The sequence below is a fragment of the Bos grunniens genome, chromosome 4, assembly GCF_055505025.1.
Source record: "Bos grunniens cultivar Pamir isolate PY7600 chromosome 4, Bosgru_T2T1.0, whole genome shotgun sequence".
NCBI classification, from domain to species: domain Eukaryota; kingdom Metazoa; phylum Chordata; class Mammalia; order Artiodactyla; family Bovidae; genus Bos; species Bos grunniens.
The window spans coordinates 26,561,807-26,576,896 of NC_141168.1; the positions used below are offsets into that span (position 1 = coordinate 26,561,807).

At 38.2% G+C, this 15,090-nt stretch overlaps 1 protein-coding gene across 6 annotated transcripts in view; it reads left to right on the forward strand.

Moving 5' to 3' along the window:
* UBE2H (ubiquitin conjugating enzyme E2 H) overlaps nucleotides 1-15,090 on the forward strand; it is a 101,993-nt gene that overhangs the window by 70,821 nt on the left and 16,082 nt on the right. For all 6 annotated transcript variants that reach the window (XM_086395678.1, XM_086395679.1, XM_086395675.1 and 3 more), the window contains 2 exons: nucleotides 3,957-3,996; nucleotides 5,315-5,367. In XM_086395678.1, coding sequence (XP_086251804.1) covers nucleotides 3,962-3,996; nucleotides 5,315-5,367 — 88 coding nt within the window. In that variant the 5' untranslated portion in view covers nucleotides 3,957-3,961. The remainder of the gene's footprint in view (nucleotides 1-3,956; nucleotides 3,997-5,314; nucleotides 5,368-15,090) is intronic.

A 15,090-nucleotide genomic window follows, 5' to 3' on the forward strand; every position in this document is an offset into this window, starting at 1 on the left:
GCCCTCACAGAATTAATTTCCTTAATGGACTTAACCATTGGCCATTTCTCTTTAAGTTCTCTGTTCTCAGAGCTCTGGCCATTGTTATTAAATCCTAGATTTTAGAACTGATCGTCCTTTTACAAACAGAAATAAGAGTAGGGGGTTTGGAGATCATGTCGTCCAGCTTTCTGTCTTTGCAGGTAAATAAACAGGCCCACAGAAGTGTAGTGACCTGATCAAGGCCTGCAGTTAAAAGGCAGAGTTGGGACTAGAAGCCAAGCCCCTATTAGCACTTTGACCCTTCCAGGCAGGTTCTGCTCTCCACATCACACCTAGATGGGGTTCAGCAGGGACAATGGGGACTGGGCTCCAACCCATTTGTTACTGAAGAATATGTTTACTGAGCCCTTTTTGGTTCTCTTTTTTATGTAGTTTTGAACTCAACCAAACCAAAAATTAGATTTAATTGAAAAATAGTGTGGAAACTGTATTGATGCCAAATGTCATCTCCAGACCTTGTACAAGGAGTCAGGCACCTTATTCTTTTAGAGATAGTTTTGATAAACAATTCAGGCTTGTTTCACCATGGCTGTTTCCTTGACTTACACTTTTGAGGTCCCTGGTGACATCACATTATTGAAGCTTCATTCTTTTATTTTTATTATGGAAATATAGTTAATTTACAATGTGGTGTTAATTTCTACTGTACCAAGTGATTCAGTTATACATATATTTTCTTTTTTTAATACACTTTTCCATTGTGGCTTATAGGATATTGAATATAGTTTGCTATCCTATACAATAGGACCTTGTTACTCTCCATCCTGTGTATAAAAGCTTACATCTGCTGACCCCAGCCTTCCTTTGGCAACCACCTATCTGTTCTCTACATCCATAATTCTGTTTCTGCTTCATAGATGGACTCATTTGTTCATATTTTAGATTTCACATATAAGGGATATCATGTGGTATCTATTTGTCTTTCTCTTTCTGACTTACCTCACTTAATATGATAATCTCGAGTTGCATCCATGCTGCTTCAAATGGCATTGTTTTGTTCTTTTTTATGGCTAAGCAGTATTCCATTGTATATGTGCCACATCTTCTTTATTGCTTCATCTGCCAGTGCACATTTAGGTTGTCTCGTGTCTTGACTGCTGTGAATATGCTGCTGTGAACATGGGGGGTGCGTGTGTCTTTTTGAATTAAGAGTTTTGTCTGGGTATAAGCCAGGAGTGGGGTTCCTGGATTAAACAGTGATGCTTTATTTAGTTTTCTGAAGGTTCATTCCTTCTAGCCCATTTCCATTGCTGTAGTCCTACTTCTGGTACAGAGGTGGAGGTGGTTTTTTTTTTTTTAGTTGGTGGATAATTGCTTTACGGTGTTGTGTTGGTTTCCGCCATACAACAGCAGGAGTTAGCCATAAGTGTACATATGTCGCCTCCCTCTAGAGTCTCCCTCCCACTCCCCATCCCATCCCACACCCTCTAGTTTGTCATTAGCTAGCTGTTTTACTCTCGCAATTTGTCCCACCCTCTTCTGTCCTCTGCTGTGTCCACAAGTCTGTTGTCTGTGTCTCCGTGTCTATTCCTGCCCCACTAATAGGTTTATCAGTACCACTTTTCTAGATTTCATATATGTGTGTTAATATACGATATTTGTTTTCCTCTTTCTGGCTTACTCACTCTGTGTAACAGGCTCTGGGTGTGTCCACCTCACTAGAACTTGTGGAGAAAATATCCTCACCCCTGAGAATGAAGCACTGTTAATATTTGTACATTTTTGTTTCCAGTTTTCTTTTCAGTATGCACACTTAAAAAAAAAAAAGAGCAAATAATATGTAAGCACATTATCTCTTTTTAGTATATGTGCTGCCAAAGCAAGCACCATCTCCTTTTTAAAGGAGTGTAGTTCTATAAATTAAATTCATCCTTGATCACTGTTCCCCATTTTGTTCCCCATTTCCACCATGACCTTGACCCTGCACCCTCACTAAAATAATCGCTCTTGTAAATGTGGTATATGCTGGTCCAGTAGAGTTTTCTGTTGTTGTTACCATAGAGAATATGCAGTGTTGCTTTGTTTTCATTTATCTGAACGGTGTCATGATGCGTATATATATCATCCTGCAGTTTTTTTGTTTCCCCTCAGCCTTGGCTCGATCCTAATTGATACATACCGACCTAGTTCATTACCTCAGCTGTATAGGACTCCCAGTACAAGGATGTGCAACATCTCTCCAGTCCCTGGGTGATGGGGTTGGACTTAGTTCTTGGTTTTTATACTACAGCAAAAGATATCCTCACGAGTCTTGTTGTATACATGTATTAGTGTTTTTCTAAGGTTAGGTAGAACTTCTATCCTGCCTTTTCTTCTCTTAACATTAAAGCATGAATGTTTCCATCGGCTTACTGTAATCTCCGTATAAACACATACTTTGTGAATCTAGACTTTGAGACATCTTTAATGAAAAATTAATATGACATAGTAATTGGACACAAATCCTTTTGCATCAGAGTAATTTAAAGATTGCATGGACTTTCTTCATAGTAGGTAGATAAAGCATTAAGCTATTTTAATACCAAAGATTAAAGAACAAAAATCGGAACCGTGATTAGTACTTGGAGTGGCTTGAGCAAGTAAGGGTTGGAAGGCCTGGAACTTCATATAGTCTAATCCCCATTTTCTAAGTCTAGAGAAATTTCTTAGATTTTTGGCGCTGACCTCTGTCACTCCTCATCCTTGAGAATCCTCCTTTGATTCCGCTTGTCTTCCTCTTTCCTGTAATCTTCCTCTCCTCATGCATGCTTCCCTGTCACCTCTTTGTGCATCTTGCAATTATTCTTCATGTCTCCTGTCCCATTGCTCCTGTCTCGTGACCTCCTCAAGAATAGTGTACTGTCTTTATTTGGTTTTGTACCCTAAATAAGCACAGTGCCTGATACACAGATGTTGAACAAATATATTTTGAATGAATGAAAGAGGTGAATGTGAGCTATGGGGTGAGGCAGGGTGGGATTGGGACGTGGTGATGCTCACCTTAATAAGGAACTTCAATTTATTGAAACTAGGGAACTGAATAAGGAAGTCTTAAAAGGAAGTTAGGCGGTAAAGATGACAAAATGACAGCTTTGACAGTGGCTCTCTGCTCTAGAGGACTGTCATTTGCTTGTATACATATTTATTAAATCACTGGTTTTATGTTAGAAAATAATTTCTTTTCAGAAGTTAAATACCAATACATTTGTTTAAAAGTCTATACCTACTTGTTTTTCTAGGAATAAATCAAAAAGCTTGAATCCCCGACAAATATAGCCATCTTACAGAATTTTTTTAAACACCTTGCCCAATTTCTTGGTTGCCCCAATTTTAATCAAAACTGGGTTTCCTGGAATGAGTAGACTAAAGTTAAAGGCAATATTTTGGTCACTGTTCTTATGAAATCCTTTGTGGTTTGGAAGCAGTACTCCTTCAGTGTTTCAACAGCTTCATTCATGTTCCGCACACTGTAGCACAATGATGCCAGTAACTGAGCTTCAGAAGGAGAAGTTCAAATGCAGAACCTCCACATTTAGAAATTGAACAATAAAACTTTCGGAGAGGAAAGTCAGAGTAGCTTTCTTAACTTTTATCATGGCACTAGTTATAAATCATTTAATACTATACATTTTCTTGGCAAGTATCATCATAACTCAGAAAATTCTTTTAATGATTATTAGAAGCTTCACTAGATTATTCTAATAATCTAATGATTATTAGAAGCTTCATTGCTCTCAAAGTTTGCCCATTTGATTAATAGAACACTGATATATTTTAAGTTATTGACACTGTCAGGAGAATATAGTCTAATCAGTAACCAAAGATCTAAGATTGAAAGTAATGAGTTATCCTAATACTGAAATTATTTCCAACACTGAAATACTTTAATTGTTCTCTGGATACTTTTTGCTGCTAATTAACATCTCTTTTTACAGGATTCATGAATAAAATTTTCCATCCCAACATTGATGAAGCGTAAGTAACTATTTTAAAATATTTAAATCTTAGCAGCAACTGCTCTTGATTAGAGTTTATGTATTGTAAAAAAGTCTCAATTATCTTTTTGGATTTTATCAACAGATAGGACTGTCAGAAAAGTCACTGACACTATAGAATCCAAGAATATGATATTCTAAACCACTTAGTTCAAAGTCTGCTATTGGACTCCTTGGTTTTTTCCATTGTCACAAACGAGTCCTTCATTTCCCTTGATATCCAGCTAACATTTGTACTATTTCACATCTCCATCTCTTTGTATAGACACAGTCCAGAGATTGGTCTTCATTGTACAGAGTGTATTATTTTCAGCCCCTGAAGTATTTCTCAGTTCTTGAGAGTAAAGCAAACAATTAATCAATCACAATTACCCCTTTCTTCCCAATATTTTCTTAGTGGTATTTTAAAATGTGCTAAAAGTGCCTCCTATTTTCTACTTCCAGGGCAATTTAGAGTACTGTTTGTCCCACAGTTTTTCCTTGTCATAGCATTAAATTTTGATATTACGTATATACACACGTGTATACATGTGAAGTATTCTGAACTCTGAGAGGTTGTATGTATATATATGTGTGTGTGTGTGTGTATCATGCCCCATTGTCTTTTAAAACTGTCAATCATCCTAATAGGGATAGTCTCTTATGTAACTGCAATATAGTCATAAGATTCAGGAATATGAATATTAATGCAGTACTTTTTCATCTACTGCCATATTCTGGTAATGTACTTTTTAGCACCTTTTTCATTCATTAAAGGATCCAGTCTAGTATCATCTACTGCATTTAGTTTTCATGTTTCTTTAAAGTAGTTCCATCTGAAACCATTCCTCAGATTTGTACAGAATTGACATTTTGGAAGAATAAAGACCAGTTATGTCATAGACTGTCCCTCAATTTGGGATTGTCTGATTTTCCCTTATTAGGTTCAGAGTATGCTCTTAAGACCGGAAAACCGAAAGATAAGATTGTGTCCTCCCCAGGGTATTCCATTTGGCGGCACACAAGTCTGTCTACCCTGATTACAGTGTTAATTCTCATCACCTGGTTATGGTGTTGTCTGGTTTCTCCACTGTATAGTTACTGGTTTTCCCTTTCAGTCTGCAAAGAGACACTTAAGACTTTATGTATATTCTGCTCCTCATCTTGTTTTTACCAATTGGGATTCTTTGGAGTTGTTTTTGTTTTTTTTTTTCCAATGATCTATTAAAAATATTTCTGATGATAAAATTAGTTGTCTGATACATGCAACTAACTTTCTGATTTTTTTTTTTTAATGCCATTCTTTCCATCTGTTTCAGGTCAGGAACTGTGTGTCTAGATGTAATTAATCAAACTTGGACAGCTCTCTATGGTGAGTTTGGCCATGGAATATTTTTTAGAGATGTTGAGACAATGCCTAAAAAAAATTGTTTGGATTTTCTTCTCTGGTTTAAGATGTTTTGTTGGGAATGTGAAGGGATTTTGAAGGCCTGGTGGGAAAGTTTAATCAGTGAAAAAACATATTTTCTCATGAGTACAGACTTGGTTTAGCAGTGAAAGTTTGAAATAATCTTTAAGATTCTGAAGTGAAGGTATACTGATACTCACATGTAGACACACAAATACAAACAGAAACATATATGTGTTATTCTGAAGCACATTGTATACATGTTTATCTGATGCCTTAGTTTTGGAAAAACCCTTAGGAATGTCCCTTTGAAATGAAATGATGTAATTAGGAGGTTTGGGAGATCATCTGTTTCAAAAATCAAAACTTTGTTATGAAGCAAAGAATCATTTAGCCTTACCTTCATTGCTGAAACTGACATCTCTCACAGTGAATCTGCACGTAAATTGAGGTCACAGAGAGAGAGTATCAGGTCTTATTTCCCTGAGCTTATAACTTGGTTGGGGAGCTAAAAATATTTTAAAATATATTTAAAGCTAATTAGGGAGACAACAAATCAGTCTGTGTGTTCTCCCCACATGACCAAGTTCTCAGGCTTCCCAGAGTCTCCCTGTTCTCATGCCCCCACTTCATCAGCATCCCCTGATGCTCCAGCTGGAAGTAATCTTTGGACATGGCTCAATTTTACAGCTCTTTTTTGGGGGCGGGGGAGGGCGGTGGTGCTGGCTTTTGCTTTCTACTTAGTGTTTGTTGTTTGCCCCGACATTGTCTGTGCTACTGGATTATTTGCTGCCCTAAGGGCTGGCAAGGCACCCGTCCGATTGGTCTTTTAAGTCCTGGCATGCCTAGCACAGCGCCTCGCACCAGTGTGTTTGTAAGAATGAATGGTCCAGACAGCAAACACTTACTGAGAGGTGCAGAGAGGGAAAGATCACATCAGGCATGGGTTAAGCAGAGACGGCCGCCTCTTGTTATGAGACCTTCTGGTGGTCTGAAGGTGCACAAGACCCCTTATTCCAGGGGTTTTGGTGACTCCATCTGTGAGTCAGCTTGCAATGACCTGGTGATAAGAACCACAGAGGTTGGTCATCAGCAGCACAGTTAATCCTTCTTTTTCCCTCCTCCCGATTCTTTCAGAAATAATTTCCTCTCCCTGGAGTTGTCCTCCCTGATCTCTGTGTGGTTGGCACCTTCTTTTCTCATCTCAAACATGCTTCCTTAGAGAAGCCTCCTTTCCTGGCCACTTCACCTAAAATAACGTCCCTCCATAGTGCAGCACCCTCTATTTTAAAAACCTTAAAATTTGTTTATTGTTCATCTTGTCCTATCAGACTGTAAGCTCCACCAGACCAGGGACTTCGTCTCGTGTGTGTATGCACATAGGTACAAGTGCCTAAAGCAGTACCTCGTGTACAGTAAGGGTTCAAATATTTGTTGAATTAGTCAGTGACTTAACCATGCCCAGTACTGTCTAACATGAGAGTTTAGGGAAACGGCAGCTTATAAGGAGATGAGGCAACAGGAAAGAACATACACTCTGAGGTTTATTAAATGAATTCCCTTCAAGATGGATTTTTTGGTAAAAATGTCTCATGGCAGGCTGCCTGGAATATCTGATGTAATGATGTGTTGTCTTAAACTGCATTCACATTTTAGAAATGTACATAACTAAATACTGCAAGCTGGTTCCAATTACAATAAAGTAAATTGGACTTCAGTTTGACTAATTCTTTTACTATTGACCAGAGGAGCTTTGGGGAAGAGGTTCGCTGATTCTCAAGCATCTCACATCTCAGAATAGATTTTTTTAAATAACTGTTTTATTGAACTTTAATTCACATATGTAAAATACACACATGTAAAGTGTATAATTTGATAGTTTTTAGTATATTCACAATTATTCACTACACCACTGCCACGTTTTTATCATAGAATATTTCCATCACTTCAAAAGGCAATCCTGTACCCTTTAGCTATCACCCCCTCATTTCCTAGCCCCTCCCCCAGCCCTAGGCAACAACTAACCTACTTGTTGTTTGTATAGATTTGCCTATTCTGGAAATTTCTTATAAATGGAATTATATTAATATAATATATGGTGTTTTGTGACTGGCTTTTTCACTTCTTGCAGTGTTTTCAGGATTCATCTATATTGTAGCATGTATCAGTATTTCATTCCTTTTTATGGCCAAGTAATATTCTACAGCACAGATACCATTTTTATTTGTCAGATGATAGACATTTTAGTTGTTTATGCCCTTTAGCTATTATGAATAATGCCTCCATAAATATTTGTCCACACATAGTCTATGTGGATATGTCTAGGGTGATACAATAACTTTGTTTAACCATTTGAGGAACTATTTTCCGAAATAGTACCATGTTAGATTCCCACCAACAGTCATAATATATGAGGTTAATAATAGAGTTTCAAGCATAAGGCCAATATGACTAAGGTTTCATCACATCTACAAAATTTTAGAATATGTTCTTGTATTAACTTGCAAAGCACTTAGTAACAAGGATTAAACCACATTGATCAAAGCAAATTTTGATTTCCCAATCACATGTGTATGAGTTACCTTTAAGTGTTCCATAATACAAGAACATGAACACATAGGTAAGTGTAGGAAACCAGGAAGGAAATATTTTTAGAGTACAGTCAAAATTATACTTATCACGGGAGAATTGTTTTGATATTTTGCTCAAATCCAAACTATTCCTCAAGAAAATCCAGCATTTCTTCTATGAAAAGTCTTATTAGGAGCAGGTAACTACAATTTATGTATTTAATAAAAGTACTGGTAGAAAGGATTGGTTCAGGTGACCTTGAAGTTTCTTTTAGACTTATCTGACCTTGAGATCTGAACTGAATTTGTATTACAAACTGCTAAACCCTCTGGCTGAAGGTTAGTTCATAATTGGTAAATTCTGAATCACTCAGTCTCCTGCTGTGATTCTTATTCTAGTTCAAAGGACAAAAAAAATCTAATCGAATATGAAACAACTAATAGGAGAAAGTTGGCAAGTTAACATGGATGTTCAACTGAAAAGCAAAAGGCTTAGCTTGGTAACCAAAACTTGTTTCAGCACCTCTACTGTATAATATGGTAAGGAGCAGGGAGGTACTTGTGAAATTTCCTGCAATTAACTCTGCCTTGGGTATGTACTGTGCAATATGTATACATATTTTTATTGTAATGGCAATTTCTAGTTGAAATTTCAGATTTATACTCATCATTACCTAATAATAAACAGTGTTTATGTTGGTAGCAAATTTAGTCCTTTATTCCTCTACCACCGTGACTACCACCTGCAACCCTGCAAAAGAAAACTGATTTCTGGCAGCCCATTTGACTTACTGCCTCTGTTCTCCTCCTGCTTTTCCTTTACCGAGTGTACATGCAGTTTGTTCATTCAGAAGCTCAAAATTGGTATAATTGTAGTTGAATCACGCAGTAATTTTGAATTTTATGTACCTCACCAGAGAACGAATTATAGTAGGTAATATGGTTAATTTTCTAAAGATGCTGCTTGTCATCAATATGAAGTTATCTGACGAGTTTGGAGTTACTATTGTCACTCTTTGCAACATCAAAAGGAAAGTAGCATATGCCATCACAAGATTGATTTCATTTTGGCGTCCGGTATGATAGCATCCTTTTTTTATATCCCTTTCTGCTCTTGCAGGCAGCAGTGATAAAAGCTTGGAAAACTTACAATTCAGCCAAGGGAATCTGGATTTCAGTTTGAAAAACAACTGTAATTTTAAAGACTGGTGAAAGGAAAGTTCATTAAGCCGTAGGTAGCTTTCTTAGCTCCTCTTCTGTTGTCCAGTCTTCCTTTTTACTCCAAAATATATTTTATCCATCATTGTATTTTTAACCCACACTCCTGGAAGGTCAGGTACCTTTACTGCATTATACAACTTGAGTTTCTCTCTCACTCTTCTGGCCCATGCATACCTGATCCTCGCAAATTATGTTTCAGTCTCTAGCCTTCCTTTTACTCATTTTTCGACTGACTTGATAAATTACTTATTTGTGGATTAAGTGTGAACAAGTAATGTGGAAGACAATTTTCTTATAAAATTGGGCAGTTTATAATTTTATTCTCACCCTTAGGGTTGCTAGCCAATGGACTGGATACTCCTCTTATTTTGCTGGTGAGAATAATCAACATTTGGGAAATTACTTCCCCTGGAGTCATTTGGAGAGTCAATAACAGACAAATGAAGTTGACTACAATGAAAGGAGTACTTCGGGGACTTTGAGATTGGAATTAGGCAGAAGAAACAATGCTTCTTTTACTAGGCATTTAGAAAAGTTTTAAGTCATAAATTTACTTAATAGTACTGTGCTATAACTTAAGGACTTTAAGCTGCTAAGTGAATTTAAGCCTTTCCATATTGGACATACATTGTTGTTACACCCCTGTTTTCAATCAGGTAGTCTGTGAATCTTTCCAAACTACTCAGATTGTACCTGAGGGTAACTGTATCTTACAATGATGCTTTAGGCTGCTTTAGAGTTTTGCTTGGTATGTTTCTAGACATTTTAGTGTAGTTGTAGAGATAAGAGATACATTTATCTGTCTGCATGGATGATTGACTCACCAACAACTACTGTTTGAACAGGCTTGAGAGCTCAGTATTGATCCGTGTTGGAATCACAAATGTCATCCTGCTTTTGGAGCAGCTGGATTTCATAATGAGTCTCCTAGACTGAGGCCAGGTAGAACAGTTTGTTTCTTAGACTAAGGGAGAAATGTCACCTGCAACAGATATAAAAGAAATATGCTGGAGTTTGGGATTTGATGGTTTCTACAGTGCTAGCTTCATGATCCACCTCCTTTGTGTGCTTGTAGATATTTAGATTTGGTGTTGGCCTGTGGCCCAAGAATTTAATTAGCTATGCACAGAAAAATGGGGCCTTCTTGGGTTGAACAACTTAGCAGAAATTCATTAAAAACACCACATTCACATCTGCTGACGGTCAGCATTAGAACCATGGAGTAGTCCAGGCTTTGTGGATCGTGGGACATGAACCAGGCTATGGTCCTGAAAGATAGCCACAGCCATGTTCTTCTTTCTTTGGGGCTATAGCTGCAAAGAAAGTGACTGTGACTTTATAGATTTGTTTTCTCTTTCTTTGCTTGTGATCACTTTGTCTAGGTAAAATTTTTCCCCATCCATGGCCACTTACCTTATAATTCCATGAAGTTATCTTGTTCTTTTCTGACATTAAAGACAAACTAAATTATTGCCTAGTAATTTAAAACTTTAAAAATGAGTTTTAGTATGACTGTAAGAATATCCAACTAGCTGCTGCTACTGCTAAGTCGGTTCAGTCGTGTCCGACTCTGTGCGACCCCATAGACGGCAGCCCACTAGGCTCTTCTGTCCCTGAGATCTCCAGGCAAGAATACTGGAGTGGGTTGCCATTTCCTTCTCCAATGCATGAAAGTGAAAAGTGAAAGTGAAGTCGCTCAGTCGTGCCTAACTCTTAGCGAGCCCATGGACTGCAGCCTACTAGGCTCCTCCATCCATGGGATTTTCCAGGCAAGAGTACTGGAGTGGGTTGCCATTGCCTTTTCCAATCCAACTAGCTAATTATACATTAACTGCCCTCATTTCTAGAAGGCTAATAACAAATCCTATTACCATGTTTTAGCTTGCAATCTTTTAAGGCAAGCAGGGTCATGCCAGGTTTAAACTAGGATGAATGACCTCTAAAGAACACCCAGGTAAGGTGGAAAGTGTTTCGAGATTGATATGACAACAAGGGGAATGTTTTTGTTGAACGAGGGTCTCTTTTATTCCTTCTGATCTGTGTAGTAGCATTCATTTCATTCTGCAGATCTCTGCAGTTTAAAGACATTATTGGGAAGGGATGTAATTAGGCAGTGGATGAAAGATGATTTTCTAAGATAGCAGAATGTTTTAAAACATTCCATGTTATAAAACTACACCTCTGATCAGTGACCTGGTGATCTGACACTTGGCAGAATGTATCTGGTATTCCTCCAGGTTTTAATTAGCACCCTGTGTCCTTGACATTGCTCTTTCCCACATATGACAGGAATACTTGTTTTTAGCTTGGAATACTGAAAAAGTGTAATGCTTTCAATAATGAGATTAAGTATATCATGAATATTTCAAAAATTCTTCAAGTGTTTATTAATTCTTACTAATTCCTACTAATTCTGTGTAGAAGGTATGAGGAGGGAAGTTGCTTTTTTGCATGCATGAGACCTTATTCTATCTTTAAAATATCCCCATGGACTAACATGGGTTTCCCTGGTAGCTTAGCTGGTAAAGAATCTGCCTGCAGTGCAGGAGTTTGGGAATATTCCCAAGAGAAGAGAACAGCTACCCTCTCCAGTATTGTGGCCTGGAGAATTCCATGGACAGAGGAGCCTGACGGGCTGCAGTCCATGGGGTTGCAAAGAGTCAAACATGACTGAGTGACTTTCATTTTCATGGTCTAACACGAGAACACGCATAAATCTAATGAGTTCAGACCTTTCCTATTTATCCACACAGGAGACCCTCTCAGTAAAGTGATTGGATACATTCTTGAGTATGTCATCTAGCATTTTGGTGTGCCGGATATAGTATTCCATTAAAGCATGTTAGCATTTGGTGTACTAAATACAAACCTTGTGGCCAGCTGGTTCTGTGCCACAGTACCACAGCAGGTCTTCATAGTAATCTGCTTCAGTTTGCCACATATGTGCCCTCAAACAGCTATAGAAATAGGCTTTCCATATTAAGTTAGGTTCGTGTTAGTTAGAGAATGTTTCATCTTAAAGCCACTTCTTTTTTCAAGTCCTCCTACCTATCTGAGGGCATTCCTCCTGATTGGCATTAGTATTCACAGACTGTAAGCAGAAGGAAAAGTTTAAAAAAACTCAAATCCATCATTAGTAGTACAGCTTCTTAGGAGCTGACAAGAGTAGAAAAGTAAAGATCTATTAATTAACCCCAAATTCTTAAATAACCTGAGGAAACCTGGAAATTGTATTTGCCCTGATTCAATCTTACAAATGTTGACTATCTGTATGTTAGTGTGTTTTTATACATACAGATACCACCCACCTACCCCCTCCCCCCCAAAGAAAAAAACTTGAGTAAGCAAAATGGAATTTTATGGTTGGCTTTTTTTTGAGCATATAACTGTAAATCCATAGCTTACTTAGCAATATGTTGAATTAATTCTTCATAAGATAAGCAGAGTCAGTCAGTGGGGTTTTAAAAGGTCAGCTGCTGATTTTCTCTGGCAAATCAAGGATAACATAGCTTTAATTCCCTGGTGATCTCAACTTATTTAGCCATCAGCTTCAACTATAATGGCCTAAAGCCATGGAAAGAGGAGGTCACAGAGTCGAGAGTCCTAAGCCACCAGAATCTATTCCCTGTTGCTTTTGCCCATCTTTTTACCTCTCTGATTGTAAGGGGTACTTTTCCTTTTTGACTCTTCTTTTAGCCCTGCTTCCTATTGAATTACAAAACAGTTAAACACCTTAGGGAGTTGTGGCTAACTCAGTGACTCTCAGCTTGGGAAGCCAGGGGTCCTTCTCTTGGAGGGAGAGGGTCAGTAAAATATAAGTTTGTTTGGATAACATGCTTCTGGAATACAAATTACTGTAGGAAAAATGAGAGGAACTTGCTCTTGATGGGAAATAACCTGAGTGATTGTTTTAAGGACATGTTCTCTGGTTCCAAAGGCTAGCGTTTGGAGACTGGAAGGTTGAAGCCAGAGATGGTTGTCCTGATGCAGATCTAGAAAGATAGACTGGGAGACTTCCCTGGGGGTCTAGTGGTTAGGACTTGGCGCTTTCACTACCATGGCCCGGGTTCAATCCCTGATAAGGGAATTAAGATCCCAAAACTGCGTGGTGTGGCCAGAGAGATATATTGGACTTGATATGGTTACATGCCAGGGGAAATAGAAGAGGAACTAGAGGCATTTCATTAAGGTAAATAGTGAGTCTGGAAAATTGATTGAATACATGGAATAAAGGGGAAAAAGCTAACCAAGGTCCTTCCAGAGGTTTAGAGCAGTCAACGTAGGTATTAGGAGAAAGGCATATTCAGGGAAATAATTGTAGGCCATGTCGAGTTTAAGACCAGAAATGTAAAAGATGGTTTGGTAGTTATCAGCATAGACTTAATTTCTTTAAAATTGTGAGATGATGAACTTCCTGGAATAAGAGTGTAAAATACACTCTTTATATTAATACAAAGACCACAGAATTCACATTGCTGTGCAGGTGGCTGATGTCTTTCCAAACAAGTTTTTCTGTGTGTTGTTTGTTTAGCTTGAATAAGAAGGAACCCAGGGCCTTGGGCATCTGAAGGATGGTGAGAAAAGCGGGCATGAGAGGTGGCATTGGAGAATGGAGGCGGGCTCTTACGGTTGGTGGTACCTGTCCATGACTGTGCTGTACAGTGGTGGTATTTTCTGAGTCACAGCATTTTGGATGTTAAATATGAAAAACAGACGAAGATTATGATGTTTAGGTCTCTAAGAGGACTGCCTGCTTGGTAATTGTGGTTCCTGGTGGGGCTGACCACGTCAAGCTTTGGCATCCACAGGGTTTTAACCTGAAGATAGCAGCATGCTTTACAAAAGTTTCCATTTTAATGTTCAAAGGAAATAGAGGCAGAAGAAATAACTTATGGTCATTGGTTCATAAACAGCCAAGAATAAAACGTGAGATACGTGATTCATCCTCTCCTGTGTGTCTTCTGCCTTAAGCCACGTACCCATCTTTTTGTGAGTCACCTGGAGTAGGGTGGCTTTACTTTAAGAATTGGTACATTTTTGTGCGTGTGATTCATTTTGATTTTTAATACGTATCACTTGAGGGATGCAGGTAACTGAAACTTCTTCTGGGAAGATAGCATATTTGTATTAATATTTTAGTCTAAATTAATATTTTGGTGCAGTTCAAAGACTATTTTACAGTCATTTTTAGAGATGTGCTGGGGTCCAGCCCTGGTGGATCCAGGGAATTCGAAGCGGGGACGGCGTCAGCGAGGATCAGGAAACAACTGCTTAATTAAATGTTAATTAAGGATATAAAGAGTAATAGAATAAGGATAGCTCAGTGAGGAAATTCAGTGGAGAAAAGAGGCTGAATAATTCAGCCAGAAGGTGAGAGAAAGAATGACATGGGGAGACCAAGTTTCGGTGAACAAGGCCCGCACTTTATTTTCCGAAATAGTTTTTATACCTTAAGTTATGCATAGAGGATAATGGGGGAAGGGGTAGAGTCATGCAGCAAGCCAGGCTTTCTTCCTGCAAACTTATCATATGCAAAAGCTTAGGTGATTTGCATCATCTTCTGGCCCAGAGGCCTGTTAACATTTTAAGACCCTTTCTTCAGAAAACTTTTTTTTCTCTAAAGGTGATAAGTCAAGCGCCACCCTCCAAAAGCATTAGATAAAGTTGCATTCCTACAGAGCAAAGGTGTGGTGGGCTATAACAAGAAAAAGAATTAACTCAAGTGTCCCAGGTTACAAACATTAAAGCTACTATTTACACCAATTATATTAATCAATACACTGCCAGGGACACAGCAGGTAAGGGATATGGAAACTTAGCAGCAAACATTGGCCCAAAAAGTGAAAATCCTTCACCAATACAATTTCTAATCAATCTTTTAACTACTCAAAGGAAT